This window comes from Triticum aestivum, chromosome 5A (assembly GCF_018294505.1).
Source record: "Triticum aestivum cultivar Chinese Spring chromosome 5A, IWGSC CS RefSeq v2.1, whole genome shotgun sequence".
NCBI classification, from domain to species: domain Eukaryota; kingdom Viridiplantae; phylum Streptophyta; class Magnoliopsida; order Poales; family Poaceae; genus Triticum; species Triticum aestivum.
Genome location: NC_057806.1, coordinates 633433999 through 633458116, shown reverse-complemented (window position 1 = coordinate 633458116; position 24118 = coordinate 633433999). Strand labels below are relative to the sequence as shown.

The 24118-nt window shown below is 45.5% G+C and overlaps 3 protein-coding genes and 2 non-coding genes across 5 annotated transcripts; 2 read left to right on the top strand and 3 right to left on the bottom strand.

The window, feature by feature from the left end:
* The first annotated feature begins 3282 nt into the window (after positions 1–3282).
* Positions 3283–7110, top strand: LOC123105492 (transcription factor BHLH089). The gene is made up of 6 exons (XM_044527573.1): positions 3283–3723; positions 5631–5825; positions 5976–6041; positions 6202–6270; positions 6362–6439; positions 6658–7110. The coding sequence occupies exons 1-6, from the start codon at positions 3508–3510 to the stop codon at positions 6790–6792; spliced, it is 759 nt and encodes a 252-aa protein (XP_044383508.1). The 5' UTR covers positions 3283–3507; the 3' UTR covers positions 6793–7110.
* A 5891-nt stretch (positions 7111–13001) lies between these two features.
* LOC123101673 (transcription factor BHLH089-like) lies at positions 13002–14781 on the top strand. Its single transcript, XM_044523019.1, has 6 exons — positions 13002–13064; positions 13628–13822; positions 13898–13963; positions 14135–14203; positions 14292–14371; positions 14567–14781. The coding sequence occupies exons 1-6, from the start codon at positions 13002–13004 to the stop codon at positions 14691–14693; spliced, it is 600 nt and encodes a 199-aa protein (XP_044378954.1). The 3' UTR covers positions 14694–14781.
* A 1331-nt stretch (positions 14782–16112) lies between these two features.
* TRNAG-CCC (transfer RNA glycine (anticodon CCC)) lies at positions 16113–16183 on the bottom strand. The gene has a single exon. It is a non-coding gene; the product is annotated as a tRNA-Gly (tRNA).
* Positions 16184–17424: 1241 nt separating this feature from the next.
* On the bottom strand, positions 17425–17497 carry TRNAA-AGC (transfer RNA alanine (anticodon AGC)). The gene has a single exon. It is a non-coding gene; the product is annotated as a tRNA-Ala (tRNA).
* A 108-nt stretch (positions 17498–17605) lies between these two features.
* On the bottom strand, positions 17606–22214 carry LOC123105491 (receptor-like protein kinase FERONIA). The gene is made up of 3 exons (XM_044527572.1): positions 21765–22214; positions 21434–21560; positions 17606–20615 (listed from the first exon to the last, which is right to left on the bottom strand). Exon 3 carries the CDS (start codon positions 20539–20541, stop codon positions 18418–18420), a length of 2124 nt encoding a protein of 707 aa, XP_044383507.1. The 5' UTR covers positions 20542–20615; positions 21434–21560; positions 21765–22214; the 3' UTR covers positions 17606–18417.
* Between the last annotated feature and the right edge of the window lie 1904 nt (positions 22215–24118).

Sequence of the window (24118 nt, the reverse complement as noted above, 5' to 3'; positions counted from 1 at the left end):
TATGTCTCCGTCGTATATACTTTTCTAAACACTTTTGCCCTTGTTTTGGACTTTAATTTGTATGATTTGAATGGAACTAACCCAAACTGATGTTGTTTTCAGCAGAATTGTCATGGTGTTATTTATGTGCAGAAACAAAAGTTCTCGAAATGACCTGAAACTCCACGGAGCGTCTTTTTGGAAATAATAAAAAATACTGGCAAAAGATCAAGACCAGGGGGCGCGCCTGCCCCCTGGAACTCCTCCGACCTCAACTCCAACTTTATATATTCACTTTTGGGGAGAGAAAAATAGAGTAGAAGGATTCATCACGTTTTACGATACGAAGCCGTCGCCAAGCCCTAAAACCTCTCGGGAGGGCTGATCTGGAGTCCGTTCGGGGCTCCGGAAAGGGGAATTCGTCGCCGTCGTCATCATCAACCATCCTCCATCACCAATTTCATGATGCTCGTCGCCGTGCGTGAGTAATTCCATCATAGGCTTGCTGGACGGTGATGGGTTGGATGAGATTTATCATGTAATCGAGTTAGTTTTGTTAGGGTTTGATCCCTAGTATCCACTATGTTCTGAGATTGATGTTGCTATGACTTTGCTATGCTTAATGCTTGTCACTAGGGCCCGAGTGTCATGATTTCAGATCTGAACCTATTATGTTTTCATCAATATATGAGAGTTCTTGATCCTATCTTGCAAGTCTATAGTCATCTACTATGTGTTATGATCCGGCACCCCCGAAGTGACAATAATCGGGACCACTCCCGGTGATGACCGTAGTTTGAGAAGTTCATGTATTTATTATGTGTTAATGCTTTGGTCCGGTACTCTATTAAAAGGAGGCCTTAGTATCCCTTAGTTTCCGTTAGGACCCCGCTGCCACAGGAGGGTAGGACAAAAGATGTCATGCAAGTTTTTTCCCTAAGCACGTATGACTATATTCGGAATACATGCCTATATTACATTGATGAATTGGAGCTAGTTATGTGTCACCCTAGGTTATGACTGTTACATGATGAACTACATCCGGCATAATTCTCTATCATCAATCCATTGCCTACGAGCTTTCCATATATTGTTCTTCGCTTATTTACTTTCCCGTTGCTATTGTTACAATCACTATAAAATACCAAAAACATTACTTTTGTTATCATTACCTTTTGCTACCATTAACACTATTATTATATTACTTTGCTAGTAAACACTTTGCTGCAGATATTAAGTTTTCAGGCGTGGTTGAATTGACAACTCAGGTGTTAATACTTGAGAATATTATTTGGCTCTCCTTGTGTCGAATCAATAAATTTGGGTTGAATACTCTATCCTCGAAAACTGTTGCGATCCCCTATACTTGTGGGTTATCAGAGATCTGGCGGTGGCAAAGATGGGGAGGAGGGGATAAAAACATCTATAGCCAGACTTGCCAAATCCAAAACCCCATATGCCCGCGGGCACGCCCAGGCGCGTCCGTGATCAATGACCGGGCGGTCCCCAAATCGACGCCTCCATGGCCATGTATCATATCCGGCATCTTATATCCATACAAAATCATGCAACATACTACAAGATCACCAAACGACCAGAATCGATATGAATCAGACATATAAAACCGATAGCGAATGGGCATAATTCACATATAAACATCACCAAAAGTGGACACAATTCAACCATTCGGCAAATTCTAACTAGATAGTAGGAGCTAGATTATATAAACGGAGAGAGGGCCGAGCTTCACCACTTCCTCGCCGGCCCTTTCCTCTTCCAGTCGCAAGCGTTGCTGTAAGGAAAATGTTTCAGAACCCATCAGAACTACAAAAAATAGGGATCGCGATAATCATGCTTGATGGGTTTAGAAACTTTTGTAATCTTCAAAATTCTGGGTTGATTCAACCTAATTTTGAACAAAATTTTAGATCAAATTTCTACAAAGTTCAACGAAGTTCCAACATATCAAAAATTCGAAAGAACTTATGAAATTCCAAAAAATGGATATGTTAGTGAGATTCAATTTTTTTAGGCTTGTTCAGTGCTCACTAATTATGTTATAGATTTCCCTCCTTTTGCCACACATTTGTCCTCTCCCGTGAGTAGTACGAACCTTAAGCCATAGTTATCCCTTAGCGTGCAAGCTTGACTATTTAGAGCTCCTATGTGACAATATTGTGATGACAACTTTCTCGATGATAACCACCTTGAGGAACTTCCATCACCCCTCATCGACAAGATTGCTTAATGTCGTGCTCGTGCATAGATATCGTCAAAATCACTTGTGTGGCCCACAAAGCTAGGGCGGTCTCGCATCTGTCTTTTGCGCGACTTTCTCTCTAAATCCCTTTTGCCGCCAAGTACTGCAGCCTTCACTTAGTCGATGATGATGATGACCTTATTGAAGTTAATCGGGATAAATCTATTAGGAGTAGGGGTCCTGCGCTTGATGACAAACCATCTTTATAAGAGGAGATATGGTATACACAAGAGAAATAGTGGCATCGAAAAAGGTCAAATCGGCTGCGATTGGAGAGTGGTGATAGTGACACGTCGGCGGCTCGTTCTGGCGGCAGTAATGGTCATTCGCTAGTCTCGAAATCTTGATGTAATTTTTATTATATACCATTTAATATGCTTTGTAATTCTTCTGATGAACCTTTTATTTTACGGTATAGATCTGATGCTTTTCGCAAGAAAAAAAAAGTGAGACAGAAAAGCTTTATTTGAAAGACAAAGAAGATGCCTACCCGGTACGGAGGCCCTGTTTGGTTTAGCTTTTATCGACGGATTCCGCTGCCGCGCAATAGAATCTGAACCAAAGGGCGAACCCAGCAGAATCCGATTTCAGAAATCTGCTGCCAAAATTTGAACCAAAAGCAGAAGCAGCCCAGGACGTGCTTTCCAAAATCTGATTCCGCTGCGGGTCAAAATCTGAAAAAGCTGTATCAGCTGGTTTGCCAAATAACATACATTTTTTTCACATCAGATTTTTCACAACTATTTTTTCACAGCAGATTTTTCACAGCTACTTTTAAAAATCCACAGCCGAACCAAACAGAGTCATAGTCCCTACCTCCTATACTGCCTTCCACGGGCACACCGGACACGTGACGGCGACCCGCGTCGGTTCGCCAGGCTGAAGACAGCTTGCGGCGCAACAACATGCTCCAAGACGGGCCGGGCTGGGCTGGGCCGGGCCGACCCGCACGTCCAGACCCACACCGATGGGGCAGATTCGATCGCGTGGAGTGGAGTAGAGTAGATCCAGACCCACGCACGCCCGCCAATCACCGCGTGGCCAAATCCCGAGCATTTATTAATTTCTTTCTCCTCCAGTCTTCTCTGACCCTCCCTCCCCTCTCCCCTGCGCAAGTGCACAGTGGGTCAGTGCCGCGGCGAGCTCCCCCAGCCTCGGCCTCCCCACCCGATCTGGTCGCCCCCCGCCCGCGGACGCAGCCCCCGCCAAACCCTAGGGCTCCGCCGCGCCGCCGCGCGAAGGGGCGCTTCGCTGCTCGCCCGCCCGTGATGGAGCCCGCCCCGCAGCTCAAGGCCGAGCCCTGGCGCCCGCCGCACCGCGCCGGCGCGGCCGGCGGGCGCGCGGCGGGGGAGGCGTCCTCCGCCGTCACGGGCCAGAGCAGCGGCAGCCGCCCGCGGAGGAGGCAGCGGGAGCCTCCCGCGTCCGAGGACGACTCGGCCTCCGCCAGGCCCGTCTCCACCTCCGGCGGCGGCGGCCAGGATTTGGTAGGTTCTTCCTCGGCGTTCGTCGTGATCCGTGTGGCGGGGGTGGAGTTTGGGCTGATGAGAGGGGAATTCGGAGGCTCACAAATTGTTGCTCCACTACTTGCTGGAAGTGAGCTCTGAGAGTGTACGCTTCAGACACTGGTCAGCTTGGCTGCGTCGGTGATCTGTTCATGTGTTCGATTCGGCGTAGTTGTGCTTCTTCTAAGTCAGTAGCATGACCGTTTTGGTTAGCTTGGATTGGTTTGGTACTTTAGTTTAGTTCGATATATATGGTCTAGCACTTGCCCTGTGACGGTGCCTGTATGTAACTAGACTTGGATGCTGGTTCACAATTTAGTTTACATAGGGCCGTACAAAAAATTCCACAACATTCCCAGAAGTACTGGAAGGTTAACGTTGTAGATTACCCTAATTACCAAATGCCTTCGAGTAGGAACCATAAGTGGTGTTTAAGTTTGAGTATAGATAAGACTCACTTCCAGATGTCTGAAAGCCACCATTACTCTGTAACCACCTTTCATCATTATTTTAATAATAACACACAGTTGATTGCAGTAGTAGTTTTCCTATTTTTAGATGGCCACCGTTTTATTATATCCATGGTGTTGGCATGGATTCTACCCCCTCCGGGATTTTTACTCCGCATACAAGTTTTGTCTTAAGTCAAACTTTGCAAAGTTTGACCAAAATTATAGGGAAAATGTCAACATTCACAGTATCAATATTGCAGATCTTTAGTATTGTAGATGTTGATAGTTTTAAATATAAATTTGGTCAAACTTTCTTTACGAAGTTTAACTTAAAACAAATGCGGAGTAAAAAGAAACGGAGGGAGTACTTTTGACAAAGCCATCCTGTAGTGGCTTTCAGAACTCAACTTCTGTCAACTGAAAGGATGTATATAATAAGTAGGTGTCGTAACTTGGTACTGACCAGTGATGTGTGTACGCACTCTAGATTGGTCCATATCGGTGCTAAACTGATAATGCCTGTCAGGCTTGGCTCACTGATGTTGACAGCGTATGATTGCTCTGCTCAGTATCAAGTTAACAAGACTAGTTTATCCTTGCACAAAGTCTGCCAATCTTTATAATCCCTAGTTGCAAGGGGACAAGTTACTCAACCAGCAGTAGATGTGCATATGCCATAGAACTTCTACTGTCCTACATGCTCTTTATGTAGCTACAGCCTACAGTCAGCACTATTCTACTGTTGAAATCTTGCTGGCACTTTTAAATCTGTAATAGTCATTGGTATCCCAGTTACCTGCTTGCTATATTAGTAGCTTAGAAAATAAAACCATCCACTGTTTTCTTAACCTTCTCCCAGTGTTATTTTTTGTTTACATAAACTGTATGCATGTTGAATTATATACCATGGCCAAGTTTTTGGGTGACAGCTGGTTTGACTATTTGTTTTAGAGTTCTCTGTTTTCGGTACCTACGGTTTTAGTGCAATACTTTTTTGGTCTGTACTTGCTGGTTAAAGGTGGTTGATGGACAAACAATTAAATCCAATCAATTGTCTCCAACACTTAACTACTAAAGTACTGAGCCAACAACCTAATGGTCCAGAGTGTTTTGCATCTTCTACTTGCATTTAGTAACCTACTGTGATATTTTAGCAGGCATCATATTGGTGATAGTCTGCAAGCTATCATTATTGTCATATGTGATCTTTGATTTTGGCGTGCCATTTTTGTGCCCCTTATATTGACTGGTTATGTACCGATTGACAGTTTAAATAGTTGTTTGACTTCGTAGGCCAGAAGGTGGTTTACAATATTTTTGTTATATTCTATAATAAAGAAAAATGCCCCACAGCACAGCTTATGCAGAGAGCAAGTGCTCAATTGTTCTTTCTCCCATCTGTCCTAATCGCCAATTCACTGGAATCTTAATGTGCAGACTGATGCAGAAGCAAAGCGTTTCAAGGCAAATAAATCCAGTGATGAGAATGGCAGTTTCAGAAAAGATGCTGAAGCTGATTCAAGAAATGCTAGTAAGGCTGTTGATCAAAATCCTCCACCACCAAAGCAAGATTTCATCCATGTGAGGGCAAGAAGGGGTCAAGCAACTGACAGCCATAGCCTTGCAGAAAGGGTCAGTTCAATGCACAGTTTTCAGTTTTGACTATCCTGAATGTATTGTTTTCAGTTTTGAGTATTCTTATACACCCCATAGATACACATTCACACTACCCATTACAGGAGCCACGGATCTGGTCACTGAAAGTTCTATTTATTTTGACAGGCACGGCGTGAGAAAATAACCGAGCGGATGAAAATTCTCCAAGATCTTGTCCCTGGATGTAATAAGGTGCATTTTAATCTCATCAACAAGCATTCAATATATTTTAGGTTTCCATTCTGTCCCACTAATGTCCATATATATTTATCTTTGTATCATCTTCAAACTTCCTCCCTAGTTTTGTGTCTGTCAATGATTTTCTTTGGAAAGCTTATGCGTCCTTGGTTAGGTTATTGGCAAAGCATCAGTCCTTGATGAGATAATCAATTATGTCCAAGCTTTGGAACGTCAAATTGAGGTATGTTGTGTCACAGATTGTTGCTTCTATGGAATTGTGTTGCCCTCTGTAGTGCAGTTAATAATTGCTCGACAATTGCTGTCATCTGCAGTTCCTGTCCATGAAGCTTGAGGCGGTTAATGCCCATGCCCATGCTCACAACGGAGTTGAAACATTTCCAACTAAAGACGTAAGTCAGTTGTGAACTCAGTGGCTAACTATAGCAAGATAACTGGTACAAGGAAATATATCTTAGCTTCAACGTTTGATTTCTCAAACTGTGCCACCAATATATTATTTCACATTTTGTCCCTTGCAAATATATTCCAATGATATATTGGCACGTTTGTGTACAGCAAAACATATCTTAGCTCCAGAAGGTTTACCTTTTGTTCTTCTCACTTGCAGTTCGCTGCGCCAACATACAACACAGCTCCAGGGTTAACATTTGACCCACAAACACCAAGGGAGTATGCCCAGGGCTCGCCGGCTGCAGAATGGCTTCACATGCAGATTGGTGGCACCTACGAAAGAGTGACATGAGCAGAACAAAAGTCCAGGGTGTTGCCCAACAAAGCGTGTCATGAATCCTCGGCCAATCAACCCCCACTTTCATATCGTAGATCATTTTTTTTGTGCCACCATCTCGTTCCAAATGCGGTTTTATTCATAGTTTTTGGAGCTGTAATTGCCGGTAGAGACGTCAGACATGTATTTAGAGAGAACCGCCGAGCACAGTGCCTTTTTGTTTTGACCTTCGGATTCAGGACTGTTCCTCATGTATTCGCAACCTTCATGTATTCCATGGATTTCTGTAGCTGGTAATCATTCTTAAGATGAAAGGAAGCGACTTTCTTTTCAGGTGTCTGTCAGGCTGTGAAAGCTTAAACCTTATCTCTTTTTTTTCTGATTTCATTTATTTATTGGTTTTAGAATCAAAGCTTGAACCTTATGGCATGTTTCTCTTTCTGAGTTCTGTGGGTTTGTGCCCATGGCAGTTGGTTTCTCGGATCACATGTTTGGTGTCTTCAGGGTTTGCCTGAGATTGGATTTTCACTCCACGATTTTGCGCTACAAAAACGAACCCTTTTTTTTCATGGCTTGTATAGTTGGTTTTAGCTTTTAGTGTCCCCTTGTTGCCCTAGGGCCTTTATTTTATCTTCAGAGCTTGCAAGGAACTTTGGTTCTTTTTTACCTGAATCGATTCAGGCCGGTACCTAAAAAAAAGTCCGCAAATTTGACCATCTCAACAAATGTAAATATGTGATTGTCAAACGCCCAGGGTTCAAATGCCGGAGGGCGAAGAGCTTATGAAAAACAAAAACACGCATGGGTTCATGCTGGAACAGCTCGAAGCCATTCATCATTTGCACTGCTCCTGAAGCTTTGATATATCTGCCGCTCGCTTCTGACCTCCTTCAGCTTTCTATGTAGGTTTGCATCATGAAGTTGAGAAAAACCAAGATGCTAGTACGATCAACGGTGTCTTATTCAGGAGAAAACAAGGAACACTGGAGTATATGCAGGTTATATCGATCCTGAATTTCTCGGAACTGGGCAACCAACAGAGAAATCCAATGGATATTCTTTATTTCTTTTGATGTCGTGCTGTTTGAGGTGTTGTGTGCTCGGGCTGCATTGGGATCCTAGTTTTCCAAGGAGACAAGTTGAACTTGCACAATGCGCCCTTAGTTGCCAGAAGAAGGGCGTCCTTGATCTGATTGTTGATCCCTATCTTGAAGGAAAGATTGCTCCGCGGTGCTTCAACAAGTTTGTGGAGATTGCTGAGAAATGTGTAAGTGATCGTGGTATCGACCGCCCTACAATGCAAGAAGTGCTTGAGAAGCTGGAGTTGTGTCTTGTAGAACAAAGCGGAAGCCTTGGTGATGGGATGCTGGCCGAAGAGTTGTAGAGTACCTTGTAGCAGACGATGATTCCAGATATTGTGGTGAGATGATGACACGGATGGTGATGAGCAAGTTGCGGATAGTATGGATTCCTAACGGCCAACGGCATGATGAGCAGGCAAGAAGTGCTTTCACGACCAATTTCCTAGTACTGGTAATGCTCATGTCCGAGAGAATTATTCCATAAATTTATATGTTCCGCCCCTTCTTTTGGGAAGCAAGTATTTCTTACTTCTTCATGCTTTTCGTTACCCGAGTGCTGTAATGGATTTATGAGGCCCTTCGCCTGGGAAATACCCTTTGCTTCCTGGTTGTAGATACACCCGGGATTTTTTTTTTACAAAAAAGTCAAATAAGTTTAGAAGTTTGTTTGGATTTTGCACTAGTATATAAATTTTCGCGAATAAAAACCCAGCGTTGACTTCGGGGCAAAAAGGAAATTTATTTGCTATTATAGGTCACTATTCACATTTTTTTGGCTGAAAATTTTATTTTTTTGAAAAGGAGTTCGTAGGGTTTTTCGTCTTGTGAAATTTTGTCACAAGTACAATGAATTACTATTTTTTTCATATAGGATGTACGGCTTTGCTAGAACTCATCTAGCTGAGTTTTAGTTATGTCTCATTCACTTTTATAGTCATTGGATTGATACTATAAGATGCGTGTGTGCTGATGTGGTTTGTAGTACTATTTTTATCTGTTTTTGTTTTCAGGTGAATGAGACCAAATTATATCTCATTTAGATGAGTCCTAGGCACTCCCTAGGATGTATGTACATCCATAGACCAAAGCCCGCGTCCCTCTTTGCCTGCACTATTATATCATGTGTTTGTCAATGATATGAATACTAGATTACATGGTTCTCGACGAGTGGACGCCTCCTTGTTTAGTGGCGATCAGCGTGCAAAGGAGGTGTGCTGTCAGCGTTTTCGACGGTCCTGGGGTCAGTTAGGATTCGTTTTACGGTGCAAGTTACCAGTCATAGGAAATGCTAGTATTTGCACAGATCCACCGTCGATTTGAAGGGTAATATAGGCAGTTTACATTAGATTTCTTTTCTTTTAGCCCAAGGGCAGTCTAGCTCGATAGTTAAATAGTTCAATCAATCAACAGAAAGTCCCGACCTGTCACCCAAGCCCTAGTTGCCGCCGCAGCCGACCCGTGGCTCTCGCCGCCGCGCCACCGCGCCGTCGGCCTCCGGATCCTTCCTGCCCGTCCGTTCCATCCGCCTCTACCGTACCTCTTGCCTGCCCGAGCCGTCCGCCTCCGGAACCTTCAGGTCCGTCCGTTCCGTCTGCCTCTACCAGAATCTCTGGCCGCCGTTTACCGATGCACCACCGCCCGCTAATCCTGCTGTCGCCGTTGGCACTGCCCTTCCGTTCGTCTCTATCACTGCTGGTCCGCCGGCAGAAGGTAATGCTTCAATAATACCAAAGAGATTAGAATTCACGTATGAGGCCCAAGTAAAATTAAACTGGACATGCTCTTGCCTTCAGTACTCTATATTCTCTTGACCTTTATCGTCGACACTGTTATATCTTCTATAAGAATGATGTGGCATCAGAAGTTTTGTTCATACAGAATCTTAAATAATTTTAGAAAGGGTGTGTCTAGGGCACTAGTTATTGCACATCTAAGTGAGTGAGTCAAGCATAAAGAGGAAAAGAAAAAAGAAAAAGTAAGTATCCACACGAATCTCAACGTAAGATCAATGACATAGGATTTAGATGTGCAATACTTATAGCACATCTAGATGTGCTTTAGCAAAACTGTTTTAGAAATTGCATGGAGTATTTAGGACCAACTCTCCATGAAAACATGGTGGCTACATATTATTTGCTTGGTGGAATCACATAGTTTATATTGTTTGCTTACAGTACAGGCAAAGTCAATCCACATACATTCAGAACACTTGCAATTACGGTTCACATTTTGGTGTGTTGGTTGTCATGTGGCAGAAGTGCTTTGATTTACATTTTTGATGATGTAGTTTGGCACTAGAGATGCGTAAATGACATTATTCAGTTTATTTGTGGCCGGCATGCAGTTGCACAACATGGATGCTCGCCATGTCAGCATAGAGGAAACTGAAGAATATTACAGGGTTGTTAGTCAAACATTCACAAGCGATGAACAAGGTTTCGAGTTCTGTAATAAACATGCTTAAGAGGAAGTGTTCAGCGTCAGGAAGGCCAATGTGAAAAATAAGGGAGACATAAGAATCCAAAGGTTGTATATGTGCAGCAAAGAGATATATAGGCCCATGAATAACTTTGGAAGGTCCAACTGGAAAAAGGAAACCAAGGGCACTCTCTTGTCAAGGAATTTGTGGACCAGCATAACTATGAATTCACTAAGCCTGACCAGACACCTTTCTTATGGCCTCGTCGTGGACTTAATGATGCTCAAAAGCCTGATGCCATTGAGTATGGTATTGGTGGTCACGCACACATCAGATAATGGAGGTAATGGAGAGGCATCACGCTGGTTATGACAAAGTTGGCTGTGTGTCTCGGGACCTATATAATTTTTTTGCTGAGTACAAGAAGCAAAGAATCAAAGATTTCGGTGCCCAATACATGCTGAACTATATGGCAGCGCAGGAAGATGAGATTCTGAATTTTGGTACAGGTACAACACAGACAGCAGAGGCCATCTGCAGAACCTTTTTTGGTCAGACGTAGTCCCGGTTGGACTATGATGCCTTTGGTGATGTTGTTGTGTTTGACACGTACCATGTGAACAAATAGAACTTGCCATTTGTTCCAATCATAGGATTGAACCACCATTGCAGCACAGTTGTCTTTGGGGTTGGCATTGAATTGGACTAGACCATGGCATCATATAAGTGGTTGCTCCATTCATTTTTTGGAAAAAATTCCTTATTTGACACTGGAAAAGTTTTTCTTTCCTATTTGACACAAGTTCTAAATTTTATTCCCTATATGACATTTCCGTCTATTTTGAGCCTAAATGACACATGAAAAGACTCTTTTGCCCCTCATGTGGTATGTGTGGGGGGCAATAGCGCACGCACGCAGCATCAGTGCGAGGGCAAGAGAACACACGCATCAACACATACACATGCACCAACACACACGCACACGCAACAACACGCACGCGCACGTGCACACACACACACGCAACAACATGCACGTGCCCGTGCACACACACACACGCAGCAACACACATGCACGCACACACACACGCACGCAGCACACACACATACACACACACGCAGCAACACACACGCACACATACACACACACGCAGCAGCAGCACACACACAGGCAGCACATAGGCATGCAACAGCACACACACACGCGCGCACGTACACACGCAGTAGCAAACACACACTGCAGCACACATGCACACACACATGCAGCGGCAGCACACATGTGCGCGTGCACCCACACACGCAATAGCACACACGCGAGCGCACACACATACCGCATGAGGGGCAAAATCGTCTTTTCAGATGTCATTTAGGCTCAAAATGGACAGAAGTGTTATATAGGGAATAAAATTTAGGACTAGTGTCAAATAGGGAAGAATAACTTTTTCAGAGTCAAATAAGGAACTAGATTTTAAGATAGTGTCAAATAAGGATTTTTCTCCATTTTTGGAGGCGATGCACCGGAACCATCCCAGGTCTGTGATCACAGATAAGTGGTTGCTCCATTAACGTGTGAACAAAAACGAACACCGGGCATAACTTGAACCAGAAAATTGATAGATGCTATGACCCCAACAAGAAGGTACTCATCTTTGGGGCAATGCCCTCTCGACTGTGGAAGATGTCGAGCATATTATGCGTGTGCACACATTGTCCAAGAGTGTTTTCCATGCGAATCAAGTCAGACATCTGCATTATATGAAGAGCTGAAAGACCCTAGCGAAAATAAAATCACTTTGAAAGGGTTTACTACAAGAATAAAAAACAGCAAGGGGTCAACTTTCATCCGCGCCTATGTAATGTACACAACATGTGTGCTTATGTATCCAACAACACAGAGGCACGTCGGCACGAGCTACATAGGACTGGTAGCAGACATATATAGAATAAAGTGGGTGAATTTTGCACTCCCTACTCTTAACCATCTGATGCCCAGCATCACCAAGTTTAAAGATGGAAGCTCGAATTTGGAGAGGAACCTCCCATTGCTACAGGTTACAAAAGGCTATAAATATATGAATCTATATGAACCTCACATTCAGATAGTTATAGCTTTTCCAACATGTAGCAATGGGAGGTTCCCCTCCAAATTCGAGCTTCCATCTTTAAATTTGGTGATAATGGCCATCAGATGAGTAAGCGTGAGGAATGCAAAATTCACCATCGTTATTCTAGATATGTCTGCTACCAATCCTAGGTACTTCGTGCCGACGTGCCTCTCTGCTATTGGACACATTAGCACACCTATTGTGTGCGCGGATGAAAGTTGATCCCTTGTTGTTTTTTATTTTTCAACAAGTCCTTTCAAAGTGGGTTATTTCCGCTAGGGCCTTTTAGCTCTTCGTATAATGCAAATACTTGAATTGATTCGCATGAAAAAAAAACTCTTGGCCCAATGCGGGCACACCTATGATATGCTCGACATCTTCCACAGTCATCTGAAAGGCTTTCCCCCAAAGATGAAGGCCTTACTATTGGGGTCATAGCAGGTAGCAATTTTCTGGTGAACGTTACGCCCTCGGAGTTGATGTTGATGTTGTTGGAGCATCAACATCTTTGCCTTTGCCTTGGGCCTTAGATTGCCTCCGTACACGCCCGAGGCCGCAGATTGGCACACCGGGTGGCCGCTCAAGCTCACGAGGGTGGAGTAGACCCAGGCTAAGATCCTGATGGAGCAGGTCAGCGTGCTCACGAAGTCGGATATGACCGGCAATGACATCGTTGCCGCCTGGGTCAGCCGGAGGATCCAGCCACTTCAGGCCCGCGTCAGGGGAATGTGGTTGTACTTTGGTGGAGCCGACCCAACGAGAACCTCCCCGCTCCGACATTCTGACTAGACCCGGATGAAGCGGATCACCCAGGTCCGCAACATTCTCTGATGAGACGGCCCCGTCAAACCTCTTGGAGGCGGCCAACGACCTGGTCCAGAGTACTGAGCCAATGACCTGGTCCAGAGTATTTTGCATCTTCTACTTGCATTTAGTAACCTACTGTCATATTTATTTTAGCAGGCATCATATTGGTGATAGTCTGCAAGCTATCATTATTGTCGTATGTGATCTTTGATTTTACTGGTGCCATTATATGATTTTTCGCCCCTTATATTAACTGGTTATGTGCCGATTGACAGTTTAAATATTTGTTTGACTTGGGAGGCCAGAAGGCGGTTGACAATATTTCTGTTATATTCTAAAGAAAAAAATGCCCGTAGCACAGCTTATGCAGAGGGCAACAGGTTAATTGTTCTTTCTCTCGTCTGTCTTAATCGCTAAGTCACTCGAACCTTAATGTGCAGACTAATGCAAAAGCAAAACATTCCAAGGCAAATAAATCCACTGATGATAATGGCAGTTTCAGAAAAGATGCTGAAGCTGATTCAAGAAATGCTAGTAAGGCTGTTGATCAAAATCCTCCGCCACCAAAGCAAGATTTCATCCATGTGAGGGCAAGAAGGGGTCAAGCAACCAACAGCCATAGCCTTGCAGAAAGGGTCAGTTCAGTGCATTGTTTCATTTTGACTATTCTTGTACACCCTTGATCACTGGAAGTTCTACTATTTTGAGAGGCACGTCGTGAGAAAATAACCGAGTGGGTGAAAATTCTCCAAGATCTTGTCCCTGGATGTAATAAGGTGAATTTTAATCTCAACAAGAATTCAATATTTTTTATGTCTCCATTCTCTCCCACAGTCCCACTAATGTCCAGATCTATTTATCTTTGGTATCATCTTCAAGCTCTAAGTCCTCCCTAGTTTTGTGTATGTAAATGATTTTCTTTGGAAAGCTTATGCTTCCTTGGTTAGGTTATTGGCAAAGCATCGGTCCTCAGTGAGATAATCAATTATGTCCAAGCTTTGGAACGTCAAATTGAGGTATGCTGTGTCTTGTCGCTAATATGGAATTATGTCCCTCTATAGTTCAGTTAATGATAAATAGCTTGACAATTGCTGTCATCTGCAGTTCCTGTCCAGGAAGCTTGAGGCGGTTAATGCCCATGCTCACAATGGGGCCGAGACATTTCCAACTAAAGATGTAAGTCAAGTTGCGAACTCAATGGTTAAGTAGCAAAAGAATGATGGGTACAAAGAAGTACAGTATATCTTAGCTCCAATGCTTGATTTCTCAAACTGTGTTGCCTACTATGCATCTCGGCCCTTGATCTGCAATCAGGCCTGCTATGATAGATGCTATGTTGTCATGTTTGTGTACAGAAAAATATGTATTCTTGTCTTCTCGCCGACGTACAACACAGCTCCAGGTCTAATATTTGACCCGCAAACACCAAGGGAGTACACGCAAGGCTCGCCGGCTTCAGAGTGGCTTCGCATGCAGATTGGTGGCAACTACGAAAGGGCGACATGAACAGAAAAAAGAATCAGGGTGGCGCCCAACAAAGCATACCATGAATCCTCAGCCAATTATTCCCCACCTTTCTAGTCCCATTTTTTTGCGCGACCATCTTGTTCCAAATGCGGTTTTATCTACAGTTTTTGGGGCTTTAATTTGCTGGTGCCTGGTAGAGACACCAAACATGTATTTAGGGAGACCGCCATGTATGGAAGAAACTTTTTTCAGGTCTCCTGTCAGGCTGTGAAAGCGTAAACCCTTTTCCTTTTGAGTTTTTTTTTTTCAGTTTTCGGACCAAAGTTTGAACCTCAGGGCACGCCGTTCTCTTTCTGAATACTGATGATTTGTGCCTTGTTCTCTGGGTAGCAGCAGGAGAAGTTGGTTTCTCGGATTACAATGTGTGTAATACTTCTACACTGTATGTTTGGTGTCTTCTGGGTTCACCTGAGATTGGATGGCCTTCGATCGCATTCGTCAGTCGTTTTTCTTCACTCCGATGTTCACAGACAATTGCAGCAAGGTTCGTGTTTTTTGGGATGGCTCTCATCTTTGCGTAAGTTCGTTCTACAGCGCTGATCTCCGCCATATGGAATCCGTGAAAGTGGCGCAACAGCAAGATTTTCCGCAACGAAAATGAACCTTATGCCCGCGATCTACCGCTGTTGCCCTGACAGCTCGATGCTCCGGTTCGACTGCTGCGCCAATGCTCTTCGCAAAGCTCTTCTTCATGATTCTCTTCAATTGGAAATGGTTCAGGCCGGATTTTACCCGTTCTAGTTGGCTAGTTCCCCCTGAAGAAAATTCCACAGATTTGACCATCTCGACAAAGGGAATTCCAGAAATGTAACTATTGTGGCGACCCTCACCTTGATCACCACCCGGACCATTTGGAATGAGAGAAATGCAACGGTCTTCCAGAAGAAATCGACCCCCCCCCTCCCCCCCAAAATCATCTTGCGAAACCTGAAGGAGGAAGCTAGGCTGTGGGTGCTAGCGGGTGCGAAACGATGCCACGAGAGTAATGACTTTGTATTCAGTGGGCCTCATGTGGCTCCGACTTAAACCTTGTCTCCTTCTTTAATTAATGAATGAGGCAAATCTTTTGCCTCTGCGTTAAAAAAAAACACCCAGGTCTTGTCCTGCAAAGAAAAAAAAACAGCCAGGGTTCATGGGGGAACAGCTGTCGGCGGTTCATCATTTCACTGCTCCTGAAGCTATAACTATAATTTCTTCCCTTCCTAAAAAAACTATAATTTCTTCCCATATTTCAGATAATTGTTATGTACAAAGAAAGAAGAAGACTAACAGCCTAGGAGGTATCAAAAACAAATACACCAACAACAGAGAAAGAAATCCATTGTACGTCAAGCCCTGCTGTGCTCATCTGAAAGTCCATAGAAAACAACAAAACACCAGAATGAGAAAACAAACAAATGCGCATCCAGGGAATCGAACCCTGGTCAGTACCGTGGGAGGGTACTATGATACCACTACACCAGATGCGCTTTGTTAATTTGTTTTTCCTTTCCGTATATATGATGGTCTCTTATCTACCAGGTGAATGCGAAATCTCAGCTCGTTATCGTCTGCATGAAGGTTTTTTTTCTTTAGCAATGCATGAAGGTTTGTAATAGCTCATGCGGTGACAGTTTCGACAAAGGTAAACGATTGCGTTCGGCGCGCCGGCCGAACGCATGAGGGCCCACCACGTTATTCTTTCCCCCATCCCCGCGTCCTTCTCCTTTCCTTTCCTGGTTCTTTTTTTCCCCACCTCCCCGGCTGTCATGGAAGTCCAAGCCCGCGATCTCCTCCAACGAGACCCCCTCCTTTCTTCTCCGGCGAGCACCCCCGAAGCCGACCCTCCCCCCCCCCCCCCCGAGCTAGTGTCCCCCCCCCCTCGATTTTCGTAAGCCATGGCCGCGCTCGTCGGGGGCCAAGCACCGGCGCTATTACGACAGGGGAGGCATCACCTGCGAGCTCACAGGCAGGGCGGCCATGGCTCACGAGCTCGAGGTGGACGTCGAGCTGAGAGTACAATGGGGACACCCCCTGATGTTGTGACCAGCGATCTGGGAAGCTACAACCGATGCGGCAAAAAGTTTCAACCAGCGACGGCAGATGCTGGAACCAACCACTGCCACAACAAAAGGCTACATCCGGTATCGCACAAAGCTTCAACCGGCGTTGGAAAAAGCTTCAAACACTGAATGCCGATGCTAGGGGCTGGCTACTGCCAACAAGGGAAAAAGCTTCAAGGTGTCACAAAAAGCTTCAACGTAGATAATAAAGATTCAACCGTAGCTGGTTTTTGCTACCACCGGCAAAGTTTTTTGCTACATCCATCAAGACGAGGGGGTTGGCGAGGGATGGGGACCGACGATGAGGAAAGCCGATGGGGGCCGATGATGAGGACGGCCACCGAAGGGGACAAGAGGCCGCGCTCCTCGAGCGAGGCATGTGGATCCAGCCCGAGTGCTCGAGGAAGAAGAAGCTGGAGGGCGATTCTTTTTTTTTTTGCCTGGATCCAGCGACCCGCGCGGCTCACATCCAACGGCCTGGGCTGGACCGGCCGAAACTTTTGGCCGGCGCGCCGACGCCTATCATCTCCCTTCGACAAAGATGTTCCATCATCCAAGGAAACTGTGATAACTTGACTGATTTTTAGAGATGGTGATAACTGTGTAGAGGAATTTGAATTCTACAGTATTTCAGTGTTCAGATTTGCAACAAAAAAAAGACAGAAAAATGGAGAAGTGGGGTATCGATCCCCATACCTCTCGCATGCTAAGCGAGCGCTCTACCATCTGAGCTACATCCCCTTATTTGTTTGCTAAATTTAACAAACCTACTTAACAGGATAGTAACTACATCTGAGGTAGTATTAAAAACCCGTCCCACTACTTTGTATGGGAACTGTGAAATTACATCTTGTTTCTTCTGAACTTCAGGATGCAGAAGAAGCTGCACGGAAAGCTGAAGCAGCTCAGAAGCGAGAACCCTACAATTCCTGCTATTGCATGGCTATGGAATTCCTGCAATCAGAGAAAGAGTTTTTTCACTGAGGACTGCACATGTGTCATGTGTGATCAGCAAGTTTTGGAGACAAGAGATCACTTGTTCTTTCATCTGCCCCGGTTGGTCTCCCCTGTCTGTCTGCAGGTATTCAAGATCAGCTCAGTCAGTTAGTTCGCCTGCTCAATCTTCCATTTGCAATGGATGTCATCATACTGATTGCTTGGGCCATTTGGAACACGAGGAATGCATATGTTTCCAGAAGGGAGTTATCCCCAGTCTCTTTGCCTGCAGACGTAGGTTCAGGGAGGAGCTTCAGTGGTTACTTCTATCTAAGAGCAAAAAGAAAATCCTATCCTACTCTGCCAGACTGCCAGATTCCCTTAGTTGCTTGTGCTGGTAAGTACAGTACTATCGATAATGTCTTATTATTCAGGACGAAACAAAGGAACCAGTTTTATGCATAATGATGATTACCCAACTGAAAACTGTAGCCAGTGCAAGACTAGCAGGACATAACAATAGTGCAGGGTGAACGGCCTGACAAATCCATTACAGCACCCGGATAATGAAAAGCATGAACAAAGACATAGTACAAAATACTCGCTTCAGAAAAGAAAGGGACCGTCAGAAATTGCAGTATACATATATGGAGTAATTCTCTGGCATGATCTGTCGGTGGAGAGAGCATTGACAGTAGGAAAATTGGTGACCGCTTCCTGCCTGCTCATCGTGGCATTAGCAATTCGGAATCAGAATCCACACCACCATCAGAAGCACATTCCATGTCATCATATTCGAAGGTTGATACCAAACTACAATGGCTGGAATCATCGTCTTCTGCAAGGTACATATCCAGGTTCAACCGACGCTCTGTCCTTGAAGGACCATTAGTGTCATCTTCAGCCAACATCTCATCACCAAGGCTTCCGCTTTGTTCTACAAGACACAACTCCAGGTTCTCAAGCACCTCTTGCATTGTAGGGCGGTCGATACCACGATCACTTACACATTTCTCAGCAATCTCCACAAACTTCTTGAAGCACCACGGAGCAATCTTTCCTTCAAGATCTGGATCAACAATCAGATCAAGGATGCCCTTCTTCTGGCAACTAAGGGCGCAATATACCAGATTAGCTTGTCTTTCTGGAAGATTGGGATTATAAGCAGCCCGAGCACACAAAACCTCAAACAGTACGACACCAAAAGAATACACATTGGATTTCTGTGTTAGTTGTCCAGTGCAGTAAAATTCAGGATCGACACAACCCAGACGTCCCATACGCAGTGTGGGGGTCACATCCATGGCATCCCGCCATGGTGAGACTTCACTTGAAAACTTGCCGGCCAATCTCTCATCTAGGAGAATGTTCGTCGTCGACACATCATTAGGGATGATGGAACACTCATGAAGGTAGTGCAGGGCACGAGCAGCACCGATGCAGACGTCTAGACGCTGCCTCCAAGTAAGCGGTGGCTCCTTCATTTTGTTAGCGTAAAGGTTCTCAGTCAGGGTGCCACGAGCCATGTAGTCGTAGATCAGCATCCTCTGGTTTTTCTCTTTACAGTAACCGACCAATGATACGAGATGATGGTGGCGGAGATTGGCCATCATCGCTATCTCTGTCTGGAACATACTCACATCCTGTTCAAACCTGCCCCGTTTGATAGCCACCTTTGTTGCTCCCCCATCAATCACTCCATAGTAAACTTTACCAAATAAACCCACACCAATAAGGTGCGACTTCTCAAAATTTCTTGTCGCGGATTTCACCTCCCTGAGTGAGAAATGGTGGCACAAGTTATATGGCAAAGATTGTTGCGTGACTGAGCTAGAAGATTGCCAGTTGTTTTGAGCTGCTGGCTTGTTCCTCCACCCCCAAGGAAAAATAGTTGGTGTTTGTTTAACTTGAACTTGAGTTTTCCTAAGCGCTCGAAGACGTTCCGCCACATCTCTCATCTCAGGGCGTCTATCTATCTCCATTCTCAAGCATTGTCCTGCTAGCTTTGCAACCCCTTCAAGAACCTTCATGTTGTTCTGGCTTGAGATTTCAACATCGAACAACTCTCTCACCTTTCTCTTCTCTGTTACAAGAGATTGGGTAAAACATTCAACTATGCCGGCCTCCCCATTTCTTATCGTTGCCTTTTTCTTTGTAATCAATTCAACCAGAACGATTCCGAAACTGTAAACATCACTCTTCGAGGTGAGACGCCCGCTGCGAGCAAACAAAGGGTCCATGTAACCTATGCTCCCCATTACATGATCAGTGAAAAGGGTCGAGTCTGTGTTGACAAGTCTTGATATTCCAAAGTCAGATATTTTTGCATTGAAGTTGTCATCTAATAGTATATTGGCAGGCTTGATATCACCATGGATCACCTGAGTATACATTTGTGAATGCATGTAGCACAATGCCTCTGAACACTCCACCGCGATACGCAGTCGTGTATCCAACGTGATGGGAATGCGTTCATGGTGAAGAACATTGCTGAGGTTCCCTTTAGATATATACTCACTGACTATCATTAGGGCATTTTCCTTGGCACAGTAGCCTATGAGCCTAACTACATTCTTGTGGTTGATTTCACAGTGGACTTTCAGCTCTTTTGCAAAATTTTCTTCTATATTACTCATAAATCTCTTGACTGCAACTGTTCTTCCATCTTGCAGAACACCTTTGTAAACTTCTCCGAAGCCGCCTTTTCCAATGATAGTTTCGTAGTTGCTGGTAATTCTTTTTATCTCACCCTCTGTGAAGCATTTTATGTTATGATTGCTACATGACAACCACTTTGACCTGTCATCTCTTTGGATCATTTCTGCCACTGTACTCTCCCGAAGGTCCATCTTATGAAAGTGAAGTAGCAAAGACTGAGTATACAAGTTAGCTTCGGCTTATATGCTGGACACACCGACTTGACCTGAAAAATAGTTTCCAAATGGGTGAAACTCAAATCTCATATAACCAGAGTTATCAACAACATGTCAACATAGGAATACTTTGCAGAATCAATGAATGATAAGTAACTTGTGGCTGTATGAGATGGCCACGTACTGACAAAAACACTGAATTCGGTTTTTTCCCATACTACCTTATGGCCGGGTTCCACTATCATCAGATAACGGAACAACGCATGTCCAGCATCCAGTGCAAAGATAAGAAACAAAGATTGTTTGTCATACAAGATCTCCTCTTGCTCGCGAAGGGTAGGACGTTGACCAAAGATGGGATAAGAGTCATTTTCAGTCCAACACATCAATGAAGAGAATAGGAGCGCTCGACTTCGCCCATTTAATCATAGAACATATCCTCTGGGTGATGGTGGTTTAATTATAATATACCTAGGTTACTTCTTCTGTAATTTGCACAAATTTGTAGAAAATACTATTTAATCTCGCTGTTGGACTTCATCGATGGGGCATACGTCCATAAGGCGGAAATTGTAGGTAGGGGAGAGCAAAATTAATAAATATTGTTCAGTTCTGTCGTGGTATTAATTGGAGTTTCATGGTAGGCGTTGTGTAATTCTGCATCCAGGTGCAAACCAAAAAAAAAAGACAGCTAAAGCCCCATAACTCTGACAAGGAAAAGGCATGGACACTATGAGGGAAAAAAACCTGAAGGTTAGAACCGAAGATTTAAAATGCGAAAAATGCAAACCTGTAGAAACCTATCCACTGAAGAAAATATAAAAAATCAGTAAGGTTATAAAGATGGTCGCTGCTGAGCCCAACATACCTCTTTAGGAACTGATGCGGCAATATAATTTATGTTGAAGCATGTTTCTCATATTTTGTAACACACATCGGCATGGAGTGGATCTGGAAGAAGGAACCGATGCTCAGCTCTCATGGGAAGACCTCATCTGTGAAGGTTGAGGGGTCAAAATGAGTCGGCTAGCTACCAAATGAAAAATCAAATACACAACACGCGTGCTTTTTTTATGGGCATAGCATGGCTTGGCTGTCCATGTTGTGGAACAGCGTTCCAACTTGGAAACTTCCTAGAGCAGACAGCACGGAAACATCCTGAACCAATCCCTGGGGAAAATCATTTCAAAGAAGAATACCTTAAATTTTCTGACCACAGAATTTAGATGGTGAATCTAGCTCCAATATGGATCCATTTTTCCCCATATCAGAGACGGGAACAATTGAAGTTGTTGGAACTGAAAATTTCCTGGCAGCCATGGAGGATCCCCTGCAGCTGCAGCGGGCCGTCCCCTCACCCGCTGTACCCAAATGCTCAGATCCACGCCCGCCGTGGAAGCCCGCCCTTGGGCCCAGCCGCTGCAGCCGCACCACAGAGGTCCACCGCGGCTGCCGACTGCCATACCGGACCCGTACTCGCTCGCTCCCTGCTTGCTTCATTCAACCGCCGCGGGACGGCAGCCCGCTGATCTCACCGCTGACTTGGAAGGAGTCTGATGCGGCGCCCTGCAAGCAATGTGAGAAAGGCGGCGGAGATGTCAACAGTGAAACAACGGCAAGGAAGCGGAGACCAAGGTTCGCCGTACCGTTTTCTGTGGATAACCATGGAGGGGTGTATCCGACCGTCGGCAGGGCGCTGGCATCTCCAGCCGCGCCCCCAACAGGGCCCCCCAGGCCATTTTTTCGGCGTCGGCGCCGAAAAAACGGCCCAGTCGCGCCTCCAGGACGCCGAAAATCGTCGATTCTGACCTTTTTTCCGCCCGGCGGTCACAGGCCGAATCCGGCGCGCTGGGGAGCAGTTGGGGCTCCGGTGCTAGGAAAAAGCACGCCTCGCTCACACTGACAGGGGAAAAGTCAAGGTTTTCTTCCTCCGACTTGCCTCGCACCCCCCGCGCCCTCGGCCACCACTAGCTATATCCCGGCGACAGCCGCCGCCCTACTCCGCTAGATAGCCATTCCCCGCCGGAAAATAGCAGCGCTTCGCCGCGGCAGCCCCTCCCATAGCAGCTGGGCGTTTCCGGCCGCCGTTTCCAGCCGCGGAGGCGCGGTTTAACGGCGGGTACACGTCCACCGAGCGCAAGGTGTTCGGCGTTTTGCCTGCCTCGGCGATGGACTCGGATAAGGAGGAAGAGCTCGCCGCGCTGCTGGAGGAGGAAGCCGCGGCCGACGTCCAGGAAGAAGAGCATCTCATGGTGCTCGCCGCCCTCGCCCAGCTGCTGACAAGCAATGAAAGGCCGTGGCGAGGTGGCTCGGCGCCGGGGCCGGGGCGGATGAAAGCAAAGAACCGGCATCGTCTCCAAGGCTACTGCATGCTCTACTCCGACTACTTCGCCGATGCTCCACTTCATGGCGAGAGAACATTTTGGCGCCGTTATTGGATGAGCCGAAAGCTCTTCCTCAGGATTGTGAATTCCATCCGGGAGTTCGACAACTACTTCAAGTGCAAGATGGATTGCACTGGCGCTCTTGGATTCACCTCCATCCAGAAGTGCACTACAACGATGAGGATGCTTGCATATGGAGCCCCCAGTGATTCACTCGACGACTATGGGCGCATGGCCGAGTCCACCAGCATAGAGTGTTTCTACAAGTTCTGTCGGGCAGTGGTGGCAGTGTTTGGGCCACAATACTTGAGAACACCCAATGCGGAAGACACTGCTCGGATCCTAGCCCAGAATGCAGCAAGAGGATTTCCTGGGATGCTTGGAAGCATCGACTACATGCATTGGAAATGGAAGAATTGCCCATTTGGTTGGCAGGGGATGTACAAAGGCGCCAAAGGCGGTTGCAGTGTGGTGCTTGAGGCGGTGGCCACACAGGACCTCTGGATTTGGCACTCCTTCTTTGGTATGCCAGGAACTCACAATGACATCAACGTGCTGCAGTGCTCTCCTGTTTTTGCCAAGATCGTTGAGGGTCATTCTCCTCCGGTGAACTTCGAGATCAATGGGCACCAATACAACAAGGGGTACTATCTAGCTGACGGCATCTATCCGAGATGGTCGACATTTGTGAAGACGATCTCAAACCCTGTGGCAGGAGGCAAGAATGCCTGGTTTGCGAAGCTTCAGGAGGCTTGCAGGAAGGATGTCGAGCGGGCATTTGGTGTGCTCCAATTTTGATTTGCTGTTGTTCGGTACCCCGCTCAGACCTGGTCCAAAGATCAAATGTGGGAGATTATGACTTGCTGTGTCATCTTGCACAACATGATCATCGAGAGCGAGCAAGAAGACCCAGTGTTTGGCACTGAACCATACTACAGGCAGGGTCCTCTAGCCGAAGTTGATCACCAGCTACCGGCAACTTGGACTGCCTATCTCAGTATGCGTCAGGAGATCCGAGACCCACAGGTGCATCATCAACTGCATAAAGATCTGATTGAGCACCTATAGAGGCTCAAGGGGGACGCCGTGTGATGAAATACGAGTTTTTATTTGTTGAACTATATAATTTGTATTGAACTATTTGTTGTTGTACTATTTTGTTGAAATAT

Bases quoted from the DNA above. Each gene is read 5' to 3' on its own strand.
- LOC123105492 (XM_044527573.1), top strand. From the start codon at position 3,508: ATGGAGCCCGCCCCGCAGCTCAAGGCCGAGCCCTGGCGCCCGCCGCAC. The intron at 6,271-6,361 runs GTATGTTGTGTC...TGTCATCTGCAG, and splicing joins CTTTGGAACGTCAAATTGAG to TTCCTGTCCATGAAGCTTGA. The intron at 6,440-6,657 runs GTAAGTCAGTTG...TCTCACTTGCAG, and splicing joins AAACATTTCCAACTAAAGAC to TTCGCTGCGCCAACATACAA.
- LOC123101673 (XM_044523019.1), top strand. From the start codon at position 13,002: ATGGAGCAGGTCAGCGTGCTCACGAAGTCGGATATGACCGGCAATGAC. The intron at 13,065-13,627 runs GTCAGCCGGAGG...CTTAATGTGCAG, and splicing joins ATGACATCGTTGCCGCCTGG to ACTAATGCAAAAGCAAAACA. The intron at 14,372-14,566 runs AGTTGCGAACTC...TCTTGTCTTCTC, and splicing joins CCAACTAAAGATGTAAGTCA to GCCGACGTACAACACAGCTC.
- LOC123105491 (XM_044527572.1), bottom strand. From the start codon at position 20,541: ATGGACCTTCGGGAGAGTACAGTGGCAGAAATGATCCAAAGAGATGAC.